The 17,975-nt window shown below is 41.4% G+C and overlaps 1 protein-coding gene across 3 annotated transcripts in view; it reads right to left on the reverse strand.

The window, feature by feature from the left end:
* phactr2 (phosphatase and actin regulator 2) overlaps nucleotides 1–17,975 on the reverse strand; it is a 50,806-nt gene that overhangs the window by 30,671 nt on the left and 2,160 nt on the right. For 2 of the 3 annotated variants that reach the window (XM_030442839.1, XM_030442836.1), the window contains exon 2: nucleotides 15,525–15,675. In XM_030442839.1, coding sequence (XP_030298699.1) covers nucleotides 15,525–15,675 — 151 coding nt within the window. Of the gene's footprint in view, nucleotides 1–7,388; nucleotides 7,480–15,524; nucleotides 15,676–17,975 lie in introns of those variants that run through there. The other variant, XM_030442838.1, reaches the window with a different exon arrangement.

Genomic DNA, 17,975 nt, shown 5'->3' on the forward strand with positions numbered 1-17,975 from the left:
TAATATAAAGTCTGTGTTTCTGCCTCTCTGTCACTACAACCTCCTTTAAAGGGTAAAAAGCCACGAAAAGTCTTGTTCCTGATTGCTGCAAAAAAAATAAATAAATAAAGCCAGCAGCGAATTCTGAAGAAAACAAATTTGGCACGTTCACACAGGAAAAATCAGGGGGAAGCAGTTGCATATTGGGCTCCTGAAGCAGTGTGTGCAGAACAAAGTTGTTAAAAGATTTTCACAGCCTCATTTGCCACCTCGTAACACAGTCGTCTGACTCATCTACAATGAGACAACAATGCTGTAAGATTGCATTTTTTTTTTTTTACACATGTATTTTGAGTGTGACTGTTTTAAATCTTTTCATCTCACTGTGACTTGGAAGATCATTACACAGAAATATCTGCCAAAGAAAGACAGAGTATGAGTGACAACATTTTAAGAGCCTTTACAAGGACTTAAAATCCAGGGTTGTGTTGCTGTCTTGTGTTTTTTTGGAGCCAGAAATTACCATGTTTGGATGGTGGGGTGGATCTGGGGCGGATGTCCTGAATCGAGGACACACTGAAGTAGCGACTTATCAACCACAAGGTAGCCACACCAAAGCACACCCTGCTTTGTTGTCTATTTTACTGGAACCAATATGTACCAAATGAACATCATGCTGTGTTGAAAAAGGCTTGAAACTAATGATTGAGACCAACATTTCAACAGGAAACGGTTTAATGAGGTGAGAAATTAACTGAAAAGTAGGGTCAGTTTCTCGTAAGCTTACATACAATCAAACTTCTTTTTGAAACCAGTAGAGTTGCCCCCTGCTGGACAACAGTTTAAGGCACTTCCGCATAGGCTTCGCTTTGTCAGTGCCTGATACACATTCACACCTGGGAGCCGCCAAGACAACTGCAGTCTTACAGGACAGTCGTAAGTGAGTGAGCTGGAAGTGGATAATTGAGACAGGAAGGAAGTCCGTAACGAGGTGGGGGGATAAAGACCGGTCAGGAGGATGAGAGTATTAAGTAAAGTTAACAGAGTAAAGTGACTGCGTTAGCATTGACAGGGAGGTAATGTCATTAACTTGATGTATCTGCAACGTACGCCCAGGCTGGGTTTGTTGGACACATACTCAGCCGGCACTGCTGATGCCGAGTCTATTTAAACACAAGACGGATCAACACTGAACCAGAGGGAGCGGTTACAAGGAAATCAAATCAGTGCATCAACATTGCTGGATCCTACATTTCTCAATATCTTCTTTCATTCAGCCCTCCGCCATGTCTTTCAAACACCCAGCCCCCAGTTTGTACTGACGGCTTCCTGTTACACATTCTCTTCACAGGTTGGTTCGATCCAAACTTTTGGACCCAATCTCGAATGGAGTTTAGGAAAACCTTTACCAAAACAGCATACGTCCGTTTTCAAAAATAGCAAGACCGTCTCTGAAAGAAATCTGAGATCTGTTAGACCCAAACCAAAGAGACCCAATCAGAAAAAAAATGGAGAGTTTAAGATTAAGACCAACACGGTCCAAGTTTAAAGGGGCATTGTTAAAGAGTCAGCCGATGATCAGTCTGCCATGTATAGATTAGTGGCCGATGGTGGTGGACTGAGTTGGATTCATTCAGTTTAATGGTATTCCTCCATTGATGGTTTTACACATATTTGTTCGTGCGTGTGTTCTTTGCGTCAGGACACATTTTCTCTCTTGTGGTTGGGATTGAATTGGATTTTTGTTGTGTTGTTGTGTAATGAATGTAGCGTTGTATATTACAGTTACAATACAATGTTCTCTTGTATTGATTATGATGCACCATGTTATCACAGATCCACTCAGCTGTTACACATCAGTCAATCAACTGATTTTATTCTAAGTGCAGAATCACCATGCAGCACGGTCCCAAAACACTTCAGAAATTGACATATTGCAGGTATTTACACACAGACCCTAGACCTGCAGCAATGCAACAGTACCCTAACTGACTAGATTAGACTGGATATAACCGGGCGTACTTATGTAGGCTACTTGTGTCTATGAGTCGGTGCAGTTGTGGATCCAAATAGGAATCCAGATCTAGCAGATTTAAATATGTTTTTATTTTATATTAGATCAGGTGGAATTGAATTAAAGGGGAACAGAGGACATTATACAACTGCTTTCACAGGTAGTAGTCCCCATGACAACTAAACTGATTCTTGTGTGTTTTGTACTGTTTTTTTTTTTTTTAAAGCGAACTTAAAAAACACAATTAGAAAATCCAGTTTTTCCTTATATCGTTCCATCATTTTGTCTGAAACAAATTCCTATATAGCATCAAGAGAAACATATTATTTTCCATGCATTCAGTGTTCCTTTGTATTGACTGTATTCACTCTCAGATATTGACATGATGACCAAAAGTCAGTGTGTATGTATGTATAAAAGACTCAGACAGACGGAAAGAGGTCAAGAAAAGTCAAAGCTTATCAACAGACAACCTAAAGACAAAAGTAATGTGTTTGTATTATGTATTTTCTCTTTTGGGAACTTCTGGTCACAAATTCACTCTGAGCCTTTCGGCTTCTACTGCTGCAAATCCTTTCTTCCTCTGTGTCAGTCACTGATCTCATATGTTACAAATGCAGGAAAAAAGATCCCTTTCGTTTCAGCTTCAGCTCAGTCTGGTGCTTTTACTGTAAATCTATGCACAAATACATTACCCGAAAAGGAGAAGAGGGCATCCTTCAGTATGGTAATCTGAATGCCAAGGTGACACTTCTCAGAAAACGTGGTCCTGTTTTTTCCTGACACTAAATAACAGAGATCAACTGAGGGAGCCTGACCTTTTCATTGACCAGAAAAGCAAAAGGAACGACAGGAGAGGTGGAGGTGGAGGAGGAGGGAAGAAGAAAGGAAAGGAGTCATCAAATATTAAGTAGTAGCCTCAGCGGAACAAGGGGGTAATAATTGTTTAAGTGCTACTTTTCAGGGCCTTTCTCCCCTCCCCTTGATTTATTTATTAAGCAGCCCAGGCACAGGCTCATACTTCTGTCATAGCCAAAAGACAGAGAACGGACTGTACGTGCATTTAACTGCGTGAAGTTACACCTGTGGTTTTTTTTTTTTACATTACAGTGTGAGGCGGCTTACCATTTAAAGAGTCAGGGAACAATCTATAAAACCAAACCAAACTGTCATAACAGTCAAGTGTGAGTCAGCAACGAACAGGCTCTGTTACACAAGCAAGTTCTGTTCTTAAATGGCCTCAGTGCACAGACCCTGATCACAGCACAAATACTAATCTGCCTATAATCATGTCATATGTTCGTAAATGACCTGTAAAATGCACTGATCATGCCGTATCAATTATACAGAATATTTGTAAAAACATCTATTCTCAATCAGCGCCTTACTGGAGTCAAGTTTCGATCCAAATTTAGTCAGATTTTTTACTGAATATCCAGAAAATGTGTAAAATAAGATGCAAATTAATGTCCATCCTCTAAGGTGATGCAAATATTAGAAGTTTATGTTCATGTTTAACAGTTGGTGGTGTTAATGCTCCTGTCGGCTGTTATTAAGTCATCGAAGAAGAGGACGCGTTAATAAACGAGCACCAATCAAACCTCAACCCTGGGAAAACTGCTCTCCTTATACTTTCTTGACAAAAACAAAGGAGGAAACTTGTTTCATCTTGTGAATTTGAAGATGGAGACAAACTCCTGCTTGCTGCACACAGATTGATGATTTACTACTGTAAGACTGTTTCCATTGCACTTTGTCACATTTTGCTTGTATAATTATGATGCATTATAGTTCAGATTAAACAATTAAACATTTTCACCTTCCTACTATCATGAAATGTAAAAATACAGAGAGGCTTTACTTTTGAATGTTGCTTATTTAGTGATGAAAATCTAATTTCAGAGAAAAATACTTAAAGCTGCTATAAGGAACGTTCATTGTTTGGATTCTGGCGGCCCCTGTGGACAAACTGCCTTGTGTCCAACGATCTTGATCTGGCTGGTTTGTGCATTCGCCTCAGAAAAAGAGTGACAGAAGATGGGAAAATGCAATGTATTTCTCATTTGTGTATGTAAGTGATAGAGTAGTATTAAAGTCAGTATTAAATCAGGACGGTTTCTTAACCAGTTATTCCTTGTAGTACGTTTAAGATCCATATTTGAAGTTTTCACAGGCTTTAAGTTGGAAATTGATACCTAAATATTGGTAAAAATTAGTTCCTGAACTTGACTCCACACGGAGAAATGAAACCTGTATCCAGCATGTAATACAAAATAATATTCAGTTAAATTACTCGTTCTTAGAAACATAATTTTGTCCCTTCTCTGCACCTTGTATAACCCTATAGCAGGGCACTTTCCCTGTTATGCGTGCAGTCCTCTATTGTAACACTACAGTAATGGCTGCTGTCATCTCTCTTCCTCTTCACATATGCCAGCCAGCCTGTCTGAAACCTGATCTCCTGTTTGTTGTATTGCGTTTGGCACAACCCATAAGCCCGCCATCATCGCTAAAATGTTGCCTGTATAAATCAATAGTTGACATCCTGCCAGACGGGCAGCCAGGGAGCTTAAAAATGAGCTCGAGAGAGAAAGACTCAGACAGAGCAAGAAAAGACGGGGACGGAAAGAGATGGAGGAAAGATTGATATGGTAGTGTGGGGTCTCTCCTGTTAACCATGGGGAGCAGCGGGGGGAATGGCGGCAGTAGCAGGAAAACGTAAAAGCAGCATCAGATTGTAAACGCTGTCGTTCAGAAAGCGAGCAGAAGCCGTGACTGTGTTTTAAAAGTGTGTGATATGAGACCATAAGAGGTCAGCGACTGGGGAGAACAAACAAACAAACAGCATTGTTTACTCCTACAGCTTCACATTCAAACTATATAAGGCCATATTTGTACAGATTTACCAGAGAGCCGCTCTGAATAGAAAAAACGGCTGCCTGAAGCACGTCAGTCATGTTTGCTCAGTCGTGTCCTGTGGCTGTTATTTAGGATATCATCATAAAGGCTCTGCACGGTTTGTTTTTAAGGCAGACTGCCACCGGTTGCTGATGGTCTCTTTGGCCAACGTCCAGCCAGCTTTTACAGACACACTGAGGTTTGTTACCACAGTGTGGGTAAAGGGGAGTGCAGCATCATCTTTGACACATTTATACCATGTTAACAGCACATGAACATCTCTAAATGAGTCCTGATCTTTCTTTGACCATTGAAAGGGGCAGTCTAGTCATTAAGCTTTTCAGTGAATAAATACATTTATATGAGGAAATCTCTTTGTGAATTGGGCAGATCTATCTGTCAAACAAGTGTATCCATCTGCCAAGCTGGTGATCTGTTGTTTTTGGCAAGTCTCACCTCCAATGATATGAGTGTTCGAGAGAAACACGAACAGACACATCTCAGTGGCAAACTTTAAATCTGACACTGTCCGTTCGCCCTGCTGCCGTCTGCCAAAAGATACAGAAGTATCCGCTGCAGTACCACCGGACTACGGGGCTGTGAAACTCCTTCGTCTTTAACGTCTTTAATCTTGAATTCATCACTTCAGCACAACTGAAGTTAGGAGCAGGGCTGTCTTGATATCAGTATTCAACACTACATGATTATCGTGGCAAAATGTAACTATCACAATATCTAAAGAAAAAGCTGGCAGTAAAACCTATCTTTATCTTCGTTTATGGTGTATTTTGTCCCTTTTTGGCAAATAAATGCCCCTTAAAATATGAGTGTAGGGAGGCAGAGAGTCTTGAAGATTAACTGTAAAAGAAAGAATATAGTTTTAGTTTTCTTTTTTCTTCATCTTATGGGAGCTACAAAATAAATTCTGTTATACAACCTTGCATTATGTAATGACAAATAAATCTTTAATCTTGAATTTGTCACTCTGGCACCACTGAAGTTAGGCGTTACCTTCCTTTTTTTCTCTGAGAAGGTGGCTTCAGTGTTGAAGCTGAGGTGCAACAAACAGGAAGTAAACATAATGTCATGCCAGTGTCTCTATATAGTGCTGACCACTATGTGCTGTGGTCAAATCATTTCAGTCGAATGACATATGCGAGTACGCTCATTCGGTCTCCGCTCGCATTGTCGACAACACAATCGACTGTGAGCGGGGAAGGCACACAGAGGAGCGCCATTGGGCGGCTGTTCATGCTCGCTGCAGACACACACGCATCACATTACATTCATATGCAAGTGTGCACACTCACAGATGCTGCTTTGCCTTGCAAAATGCTGTTTCGCAAACTCACAAGGGCGATAATTTGCTGTGTACCCATTCAGTGCCCGGCCCAGCAAACACACGCACGCTAACAGGAGCATGGATTCAAGCTGTACAGACAACAATAGCTGTCTCTCTTTATCACTACAAGGCAACAGGCCTTTCTTTTTCTTTTTTTTTTTTTGCCCATTACAAACTGTGAAATGTTATGACAACCTCTGCAAACAGTAATTAAACTATATTAGATAACAAGGGCCCGATATAGCCTCCCTGCCTCCACCCTGGAGTGTGACGCCAACCAACGCACTGACTTATCACTGTCATTTAGCCTAATACAAGATGGCTACCAGCCAAGCCCACCTGGAATTATGGGTCTGTTTTCTTTCCTCTACAGAAACATTGACATGAAGGTAACTACCACTGGATCTGTGGTGATCATGCAGTGCTGTAATGCAACAGTGGGCAACCTTGCACAACTCGTAATTGCTTCTTAATTCTCAATCTATGTGTTGTTGCTTCACGAGCATTGCCAAAACTGGCCTTCAGAGCACAACAGCAGCCTGGTTAAGTGGAGATAGAGCCGACCATGTTGTTATTAAGTGTCCTCCCTGCACTTGCAGCATTAGCATCTTATTAATATTGCACACAGTGTCGTAACTTGTGTCCTCAAAGTGGTGCTCCTGTCCTTAAGCATGACTGTGTTTTGTTGTCGTGGCTCATGTCCTATTTTAGAATTAAAGGAAGTATAGGAAAAAAGCTCGCTCCAGCTCAGACAGACACAGTCGCTGCCACCCAGAAAAGAATGATCACTGACAGCACCACTCAGATACTCATGCTGACTTTCAAACACACTGCGAGCCCCCTTTTAACCCAGGTTTTCTTCAAGCGCGCTGTTCCATGACTCTCTCAAGATACGCTGAGGATTCACAGCCTTTTTGTTGCGTGTACTTCATCTCCATCTAACAGGTGACAAGGACAGCTACATGTAAGGACAGCATGTGAAAAGCAGAAGAAGAAGAAGAAGAAGAAGGAGAAGGAGAAGAGGATGAAGTGGTGGAAAGGATCTGTCCGTATCGTGAAGGCAGACACAGATGAGACCGGACGACACATGCAGAGAGGAGGATAAAAGATTCAGAGGGAGGCAGCGCAGATTATTATACAAGAAGAAAAACTCACCGTCATGTTCCATGGCTTGACCTGGGGAATATTGTCAGCAGTGTGTGAGCTGATCCTTGCCTTTTCCCGACACACCACCTCTCTGCCTCCCTCCCTCCCCCCACTGACTCCCCCTCCTCCCCTTTCTCGCTGTCTGCCTCCTTCTCCTGTTCTCCCTCCCCTCCCTCCCTCCCTCTCTCTCGCCGTCTACTTCCCTCCTTCATCGCTCATCCCTCCCTGTCTGCAACTCCCTCGCCCCTCCTCCCTTCCTCCCTCCCTCTCCAACCAATAAAGAGCATTAAAAGTTAATGTTTGTTTCCATTTCAGTTCGTCCTTCTCCCTCCCAATCGGTGTCTCCTCCTGCATTTATCTCCATCTCCCTGCCTGTCAAGTTTTTTTTTCCTCCTTCCTCCGCCTGCCGAGTCTGGCTCCAGTCTCACCCATTTTCTTTCTTTTTTTTTTTTCATTCTCCCTCCTGTGTTGAGGTCCCACAGTGACGTAGGAAATAAGAGTAGAGGAGAGGAGATGCAGATGAGGAGTCACTACTGTGAAAGGTGAGGGAAAAGAGGAGGGAGATGAAGGCCGTCGTCTGTATGTTCAGCTTGTTTATTTTTCCTTATCGCACTTTCCTTCCTATATATTTTTATTGCGGTCAGTCTTCAGCAAATATGAACAGACCTCGCCGCAACATTAACAGTGCAATGTAAAAGGTGATAGGCGAAAGGCATCGTGGGTAGAAGTGTGTAAAGCGCAGATTCTGTCAACACATTCTAACAAAGAAAACACAGATTGAATTTTGACGCTGTTTTAATCATATTTCATTTCATTTTGACTGGGGCTTCAACTAACCATTACTTTCATTATAGATTAATATGTCTATTAAATATTCTAACTGTTTATTTGATGCAAAAAATTCACAAAAATGCTTCTAAGAGTACGAGGTGAATTCTTCAGCTGAATGTTTCGCCCAGTTTAACGTCAAAATCCGAAAACCACGATGTAAAACAGACAAATTTGCTGAAAGATCAAAAGTCCATTATCAAGATGGTTCGCGATTCATTTAATTTATGTGTATTCATTATTTTTGCACAATAGGCCTGACATATGCATATGGTTTTATTTTTGGAAATGAAAACTCTTTCGGAATCAGAATCAGAAAGACTTGAAATGTATTGATCCTTGTTGGGGGAAATTGCGCATCTTACAGTTGCTCCATCTGGAATAGAGAATATCACACCAACAGGATTTTAATAAAGATAATACTTTTTTTTTCCAAACCATAAATGTGACGACTACGTTTAGTATATATACACATCTTGAAGTACAAGGACTGATGGAAATAGTGATGTAAAGATATGTGCCTTGTAATAAACTGTACCTACAGTGCAGATTAAATGAGTAATGAGTATGAATAAATGCTACAACCAGAACAGTAGAATATGACAGGAAATGACTCACAATAATACATCGGTTGACTAACAACGACTCTTAGTTTACTTACTTACTATGATGGACACCGTAAACCGGACAGTCACTGTTTTATCATTTTTTTACTCGACCGCTGGCTCCTGTACTGGAAGATCTCCTGATTTATTACTTTAATATTAACTCGGTGTTGTTCCTGACACAGTGCAGCACTCCCCACAACAGTTTTTGCAAACAGCTTCTTATGAGTGATGAGATCTTACATTTATAGAAACTAATTCTATACTAACTTTGGTATAAAATCATGAGCTTTGTTTCTATGTGTGTCACATCACATTCGAGATTTCTGCGGTTCCTCCTGAGCTCAGGACCGGATCACAGCTGGTGGGCTGTTCAGTCCACGTCCGTCAGTTCTCGATGGAGCACATTAGCCGTGGTTTGCAGCATTAACCTCTCAATAAACGACAGCTATTAACCTTGATTGTTGCTAAGTAACACAACACTTACGGAGAAACGAGTCAGACTTCACGAGCTTTCGAAAAAACAAACTACTGAGCGGAGAGAACCTGAGCACCTGAAGGCCGCGGCGCCACAGCGATAAACAACAATGCAGATATTAAACATCACATCAGTCGTAAGTCAATACACATCTGAGATAGACACAAGGAGAGATTGAAAGGAGTCAAAGAAACAGACAGAGAGTGGACGGAAAACGGACAGATGGTCATTTTGTTTCCGTCGTGCACACTTCAGGTCCCTCGAGTGTTGTGAAGAGTCACTCCACACTGTAAATACTCTGCCATCATCTGTGTGTCAGTGACTCGCTGCACACACTGAACAAATTCTAATATTGTGTCTCCTTTAAATACACACTTGTACTGTATATTTGTGTGTTTTTCGAGCACAGTAGATTTTTAATTTCCTGTTCTTTATTAGACGTAACGCGAGAAGAATAAGCAGAGCAGGACGTTGTGAAACACACTGATGGACTGAAAGTGAGACAGGTGCGTGTGTGTGTGTGTGTGTGTGTGTGTGTGTTTGTGTGTGTGTGTGTGTGTGTGTGTGTGTGTGTGTGTGTGTGTGTGTGTGTGTGTGTAAGCCAATGTAAACAGAAGTACATGTACACACAACCATTACGTTATCGACTACATAAGAGCAGCTACTATAATGCCATTTGGTATAGTGCTCCTTTCCTCTCTTGTCAGTCTGTTTTATGGGACTTTATACAAGGGGGGAAGTAACAAAGTAGGATTACCTTGTTAAAGTACTTACTGTAAATAGATTCTCAGTTATCTGTACTTTACTTGAGTATTTAGTTTTCTTTTACTCCCTGTGTTTGAACACAAACATCCGTACCTTCTACTCCATTTTCAAAACCGGTGCGTCGCTTTAGTTTTTTAATGCATTTGAGGGAGATTAGCGGTTATTTTATGTCTTGTGTCATTCTTCAGCTCGGACAACACCCTACTGATTCAACCTTTTAGTTTGATAGTCTTTGAATTATATTGATATGACGTGAGGTTCAGTTAGCTTTGCACAGAAATGGCCGGTAGGGTTAGGATTAGGTAGTTTACATTTATACTTACTTTTACTTGAGTAAAGCAGTTGAACCACTACTTCTACTTTTACCAGAGTCTTAACTTCTACTTGAGTAAAGTATGTGTGTACTTTTGCCACTTCTCCGGTATACATGCTAGTTTTTACATCTTATTCCTTTTCCTCCTTTTCTAACTTCCATCTTTCTCACCTTCCCTGACTGTCTAAGGTGTAAAAATCTGAAGTTTGTTGTTTTTGTCACTAATGATTCTCTGTCGTACGCTGTCTTTTATAAGCAACCCAACAATTAGAGGTGTTTATTACATTTCCATTACTCACACACACACACATGCTTACTGCACTGTGTGTACACAGCATCATTAGATGCGTAATGTTAACATCCTGTTCATTTGCTGTCGAGGCCCTTTTGACAAATATTAAAAACGGTTAAAGGCTCACTAAGTAACAGCAGATAGTTACTGATAGACAGATGGAAGCGGAGGGGGAGAGACGGAGAGAGTGAGACTTTGGCTTTTGGCACAACGGCTAACAACAAGCGGGAGGAAAAAACAACTGGCTGATCGGCTTCAACAACATCTACCCACACACACTCACACGCACGCACACACTGTCACACATAAAAGAAACCGCAAGTGCGCGTGAGCACTTCACAGGGTCAACTGGCACTGAAAAAGATGTGGAGTCGAAACCTCTTTTCTCACCGTTAAATGTGAAAATGACGCCTCCAAACCCACCAGGACCGTAGAGGCAGGCGGAGACATCTAACACTCCTGATCAGAGTACGATTATAAGAGAAGAATTCGAATATACATAAGTTCAGGAGGACTGAGGGAGCTCAGACAACACAAAGGGTTTTTGACTACTGAGACGACACAGCTGTGTCACCATGAGATCAATTAGTAGATTACAATCACCTGTTGTCTGCATCCCCGTAATAATCATGTGTGACATTCAAATCGCAGGAGCCACAATTTAAGACTCATCCTCACCCCGCAGCCGCCGACCTTTCAGCCACCACAGTATGTTCTTGTGTCGTTTTCTGACACAGCTGATGTTTTTTCGTTTTTCTGGGGAGGACAATCTCCCAACAGGATCTCTAATGAATGGGTGGGTCGATGGTAAATATGTGAGACATGAGATTATTATCAGAGATGTCAGTACGCGACAGCTGCTACACACGTTTTTACGATGATAAAGAACAACATCAACATTCAGCAGCATAGTAGGTAGCACTTTGTGTTTGGTGCTAAGTAGCACATGTTAGCACGCTGAAGGAGGATGGTAGCCCTGAAAAGCATGGAACTGGAAGACATCACACATGCTAACAAAAATCTGCACATTTCTGGCATGTTAGCATGACGACGTTAGCATTTGGCTCGAAGCAAAGCTGGGCCAAAGTACAACCTCGTGGAGCGAGTGGCACAATTTTACACACTGTTACTCAGTGATGTTTAGCCACTTGTTGGAATGTGGGCTTATTTATCTATTTTTTTGAACGAAAATGACCGACATAGAAATTTCTTGTGCACGTGTGTAAAACTGTAAATTTCAATGACACACCTTTAATTTGAGATTTTGAAGCAACAGCTGAAGGTGGAGCTGAACGTGACGACACCTCAAACCGCAACACAGAGGGATCGAGCCGTTGATCACTAAAGAATCGGGGCTCGCGGGGTCTGCCGGTGGCTGCTTCAGCTGCTGCGACGGTGGCTGAGGATAGACTGTGTGTGGGCAGCGAAGTGGGGAGGGCTGCTCCCTGCATCACAGTACAAGTACTTATTGCGGACTAAAAGGGTCTGTAATCAATGTTATTTCGAGGAGAGTACCCACAGGCAGCAGAGAGCACCAGCGAGCAGACACTCCTCTTTTGTCCTCTTCTTTCCATCTGTCCTCCCTTCCTCCTTAATCACCCTGTCCTTGCATCCCTTTCTTTGCCTCCTCCTCTCCTCTCTTTTCTCATCATCTTCCCTCGCCTCCGTGACTTTCCTGCTCGTCGACTCTCTTGCTTCTCCTCTCATTGTTCCTCTTTTGTCTTAATATATCTGTTCTTGGCATGTCATTCCATTGTTCTCTCTTACTCACCCTCTCCTGCCACTTTATCTACCCTTCATCCTCTCATCCCTTCTTTCCCCTTTCCACTGCCTGTGTAATTATAAGACCGTTGCAGCGCCCATCCGGAGGACAGCATGCTATTTGCAACGGCCAGGAAAGACCATCTCAGCCTACACGGTGTCCCACAAATATGCACATATGGAAGTGCGTAACTTCATATTTAATATCTTTATGACAAATACAGTCTTACTCCATGACCGTCCTCATCGATTGGTGAGATTGTTTCTCAAGTGCTGCCTCAAAAGTCTCAATATCTTTTTCAGTTTTATTACAAAATGTTTCTTTCTGGATAAAGACGGTTGATTGTTGATCATCGCCAACCTGAAGCATCAGTATTGGACAGCCTGGGGGTGAAACTCAACAGTTAAAGGTTAACTTCATCAATTTTTATCCATTAACATCAGTTTTTTGTCGACTCCAGAGGGAGCTGCATGTAACCTGATAGATGTCCTCTTAGTGGCTGAGCTGCATTGTGGGTGATTTAGGCACCATGTGTAAACAGGCTTTAAAGCACCATTACGCAACGTTTTCACCTTAAAGCAGCTTCAAAATCACGTTAAAGGTACAATCCACTATGTAACTTCAGTGAGAGGGTGGGATCGCGGAGTTGCATACATCTTTACATCGACATTCACATTTTTTCAACACATAACATTGATATCACGTAATGAGTTTTGTTTGTAGTCAGCACCGACATTACATCTGACAAATCGCTGCAGTCCTGGGATTAATGTTTGCGAGAGCGGTGTTGCAATTTTGATGTAATTTAATGTCTAAAATTGGTGGAGGGACCCTTTAACCCTTTATCCAGGATGTGACATCCTGTTCTGTTTACAGGGAAAAGCCTTCTTTACACACTTTTGCCTTAAACCTGTTGGTATCGTGGTGTCATTTACTATGCGAGAGCAAAAACTGCTTTTCAAATCAGCCGGTTCACAAACTCATACACGTTTAGCGACAGAGAGATTCCTCTTCAGTAAATCGTCAGCTTCCCTAAAGCTCATGATCTCATCTGTGAATTGATTTCGATGTTTCCATGACCCTGATCAGACTGAAGTGGACATAAAGTGAAAAGAAATGACTGAAGTGCAGATGTATTATTGATGCCCAACATCACGTTTACCTAAAATAGCTACTGCTTTATATCTTTATGCCTCCTGGTGACTTGCGGGTTCACAAGTCGGTGGGCTGCATTATCTTTTTGAGTCTCATATTCTTGGAGCTCTTTGAAAGTAAAGAATTACATGCACATGGAAAGAACATCCCTCCCTCCTGCCATCAATTCTGCTAATGTTCCCCACAGGAGCATTTTTCCATTTTTCTCATCAGCCGCTAACTCCTTTTAGCTAAAAAAAGTGCTGTAATTCATAAAATGTTTCTTTCTGGGTGCGTCATCTGAGTTTTTTTAGATCTTCGTGTCAGATCTTATTTATATTTTGGATAATTTTCAGACACGGAGCAGAATGAGCCCAGCATGCTCCCCGACGTTGTCAGTTTGGCTGCTTTTGAAGCTTCGCCCTGTGGGACGGATGTGAAAGATGTACTCAGACCGCACTACTGTGTGCAGGGGGAAACTTCACTGCACATGGATTAGCGCCCCCTGTTGCTCTATTTGAAAACAGCTCAATTTATATTTATATACTGTAAAGTCATTATTTGTGAGTTTAGCTCAAACGTGTGATTCCAAAATCTTGATCTCAATCCATATATGTATAGTATGATTACAAAAAACAGATGATGTGAGGATTTTATAAAGGGGGATTGTTGTTGTCAATTCTAGAGATTCCTTCTCAGGTTGATAGAAGCTGCTCTCAGACATTTCAGAGCCATGTGGCAAGAAATCCAAAGTGGCACGAGACATAAACAACTTTGGACATCTAATTTCCTAACTGCCCCACTTCATGATTCGTTTCCTGTAATTACAACCTCACCATAAACACAGAACACTTCCTGTGGCAGCTGACGACGAGCAAAATAACTGCCACTTCTAATACACTGTAAACATACACATAGTGTGTGACTGCTGAACAAGACAGCCCTAATGCAACAGCAGTGTATTCATTTAAACCATCGGTGCAGGGATAGGTCCGAGTGAGTACAGGCGTGTGGCTTCTAAAAACAATGAAGACGGCTGATAGGAAGTGGTTTTCACCTCTGACACAAATACGAGCCAATCAGGGCTCAGCAACCCGAAGCTCCAGGCGGCCAGACTTTTACTCTGACATTTAAGTGAGACGACGAGGTGGTTAACGCTGCGGCCTCAGCCTCCCAGAGCCTGTTTAAATTGTTTCATCCAATCCCACTGACCATCATGCTTCACTCTGTTACAACTTCTTGACACTTCACCTGCAGAAAAACCAACTGCTCAGAGTTATTCAGGGATATACTGGGATGTTTTAGTTTCTCACTTGCTTGTGACATATCTGAGTTTTTATTTTGTGGTTCTGTGAATATTTTTGATCCTAAAAACACATTTCATTGGACTTTTGTTGCCTAACCATGCACCAACATCCCAATATCCCCTAACTCATTTTACTGGTGTATTGAACCTAACATCCCTTGGCATTGGTGATGATTTAGTAGGCATGTCATGTGCTTATAATGATGAATTTCAATATTCAATACTATAGACTCAAGTGAAAAAAAGTTAACTGCATCCATGAAGTGTTGCATGAGTATAAATCATGCAACACTTTATAGGTACATCCATCAAGAAAGAAAGAAAGAAAGAAAGAAAGACAGAAAGACAGAAAGAAAGGAAAAAGAAAGAAAGAAAGAAAGAAAGAAAGAAGGTTCGTGAGAGGGTTAAGTTTGTCTGTGCAGCAGAGCAGGAAGTCCCCACCGCCTCATTAGTCATATCGAGATGCTGTCATGCCAAGAACAACTCGTATAACTTGAAACATTGGCAGTGACAGACAGCAGATTACACTGATGTTCCAGCTGACTTCTACCCTCACATGCTCCACAACATAACATTTCAATGAACAATAGTATAAAACAGCATCATATAGCTAAAATAAGTTAACCTGAAGATGAATCCAGTTTTTTGGTGGTGTGGCCTACCTGAGCGTGCTCCACGGAGCCTGCACAGCACCCTGGCGCGGAACCCAGAGGTGTCACTCTTGGAGCGGGACCTGAAGAGAGGCCACAGTGGAGGAAAGTGCCTCAGCTCCGGGTAGGTGTCCTCCGCTTCCTCGTCCATGGTCAGCCCCCTCTGTCAGCCAGCAGGAGAGAAGAAGACGAGAGAACTTCACTTCACCCTCATCGACATCAGCGTGCCCGCCCCTCCTCTCACTCCAACTCTTTTTCTGCAGCAGGCAGAAGTGTGTGTGGTTGTGTGTGGTTGTGTGTGTGTGTGTGTGTAAACGCCCATCATCTCTGTAAAATAGATTGCTTAATGACTGTTTTTAAAAAAAAAGGATGGCCATTATCTGACTGACTGCTACAACTTTTCTTTTAACTTTTAAGTTTCTAAGTTTTAATGTAGGTCAATTTTGACTTTTAATTAAACAATATAGTACAAAAAGTATTTTATTAACAGCCTTGTGCATGTGTATGTGAGGCTCATTTACATCACATTGATCTTTGCTTGCATGAGAAAAGTAACATCTTTAACACACAGGCTACCTAAGCATGTGGATACAGGGCATTGAATAATAAAAATAAATTAAAATAGTTGTTTAGCAACCACATTTAAATACAATCTATAGCTTCCTGCTGCTTATAATCAGTGGTGAAGAGCATATTTAGTCAGGCTGAAGAAAGAGTTCCTTTGCAAAGTAAAAATGAGCCCACCTAATCAAAGTTGTGCGTTGACAAAATGTCAATGCAACCTCATGTAAAGCAGACTGAGCAGAGCGGCTGCAGCTTCTAAACATTAGATGTCGCCACATCACCTCTGCAGCAGTGTGTCTGCTCTCCATGTGTTGACACCCAGTGCATGCCTCATACTTTACACCCAGAGGTGGCAAAAAGGAAGGAACTCTCACTGTGAGCTCCTTTTCCGGCAACCAGATAGACTTTTTTTTTTTTTAATGTAGGCTGACAGATTGATTTCTAAAACTGGATACTGTTTCCTGTGGCTTCACAGCATGCTCTACGTGCTGTGCTTGTGGCCACCTTGTATAATGACGGGGCTCGGGGCCTGTAGCACAGCTGCTAATCGCACTGGATCGATCCGATCTGAGCGCTGGCTTTGCAATTCTTCGGTAATGCCAGCTGGTGGAGCTGAACGAGTGGATCGATTTAACGTGAACAAAAATCACAATGCAATTCGTCAGAAAAACAGAAATGTGTCTGCATGACAGTTTATTCATTTTATCATGACAGTACACCAGTATGCCACAGTATATCGTTTTACTTTGTTCAACGTAAATATATTATTGTATTCCCTATTTGAACTCCTGCACTATTTTGTGTCCTGTGTGTTTTTTTCTCATCTGTTTAGATGATTTTCTTTTTCTACATGTTGTATTGTTGGAAGCAGAACAAGAAACTGCTTCACTACAATTGGTGTGTATTTGACAAATAAAGAACTTGACTAAGCACTGTTGCTCAATATTTTCCACACCAAAGGGCTCCCAGTTGCTAACAATACTGTATCTATGGCGTTTTAACACAGTTTAGGAAGAATCACACCGCCCTTGCCAGCATATTTTGCTTTGTTTGCACAAGGCCTATTATGAAAATGATATGGGGCTAACTGATTGGTTGTTCCGCATATTGTTGTAGATAAGTTTGTGATGGAGCTTTTCCCCTCTGCTTTCAACTCAAGCGTCAAGTGAATTTCCCCGCTGAAGGTTCAGTAAAGTCTTATCTTATCTCAGTTTTGTGCTTCACGCAGATGCCACTGGTTTCCATGAAGAGCTAAAACACGATAACACTTTAAAATAACTATCATTAGTAAAAGCGTCCACATGAACTACATAGTAGATCTATTAATGAACCATTTACAAAGTATGGACGAGTATAGGTAAAAGCTTCATTCATTTGTCATTTCACAACGCCAAGGGGTTGTACAATGATACCAAGATTAAAGGAGCGATATGTAGTTTTACGGAAGCTATTGTTCATTGACAGTTTTTGAGTGCCTAAACAAAATAAATACTCAAACTGAAACTGACTTTAAAGTTAAAAAAACGATTTCATACTGTTTTACTTTGTTTATATGTGGCGGACCCTGCCACCTTTCTAACAGTGTTCTGGGGACCTTATTTACCTCTGGGAACAGCTTGTCTATTCAGTGAAGAATATTTCAGATTTTGTGTTATTAACTCATTAATATTGTAAATACTAAAATTGCGAGTTAATTTATTCTGAGTGGCTATTCCTTAGTGCCCCTTTAAGACCTTGTATTTAAACATCTGTCGCAACTTTGGCTAAATAAATGCTTTACAACACATTTCATTGTTTGACAGTTAAGTAAATATTATTAAAAAAAAAACAAAAAACAACTATAAATAAACCATAAATCAAAGATGGTTAATATAAAGTGTTAATGCAAACATTTTGGAG

Source organism: Sparus aurata, chromosome 15 (genome assembly GCF_900880675.1).
Source record: "Sparus aurata chromosome 15, fSpaAur1.1, whole genome shotgun sequence".
Lineage (NCBI taxonomy): Eukaryota > Metazoa > Chordata > Actinopteri > Spariformes > Sparidae > Sparus > Sparus aurata.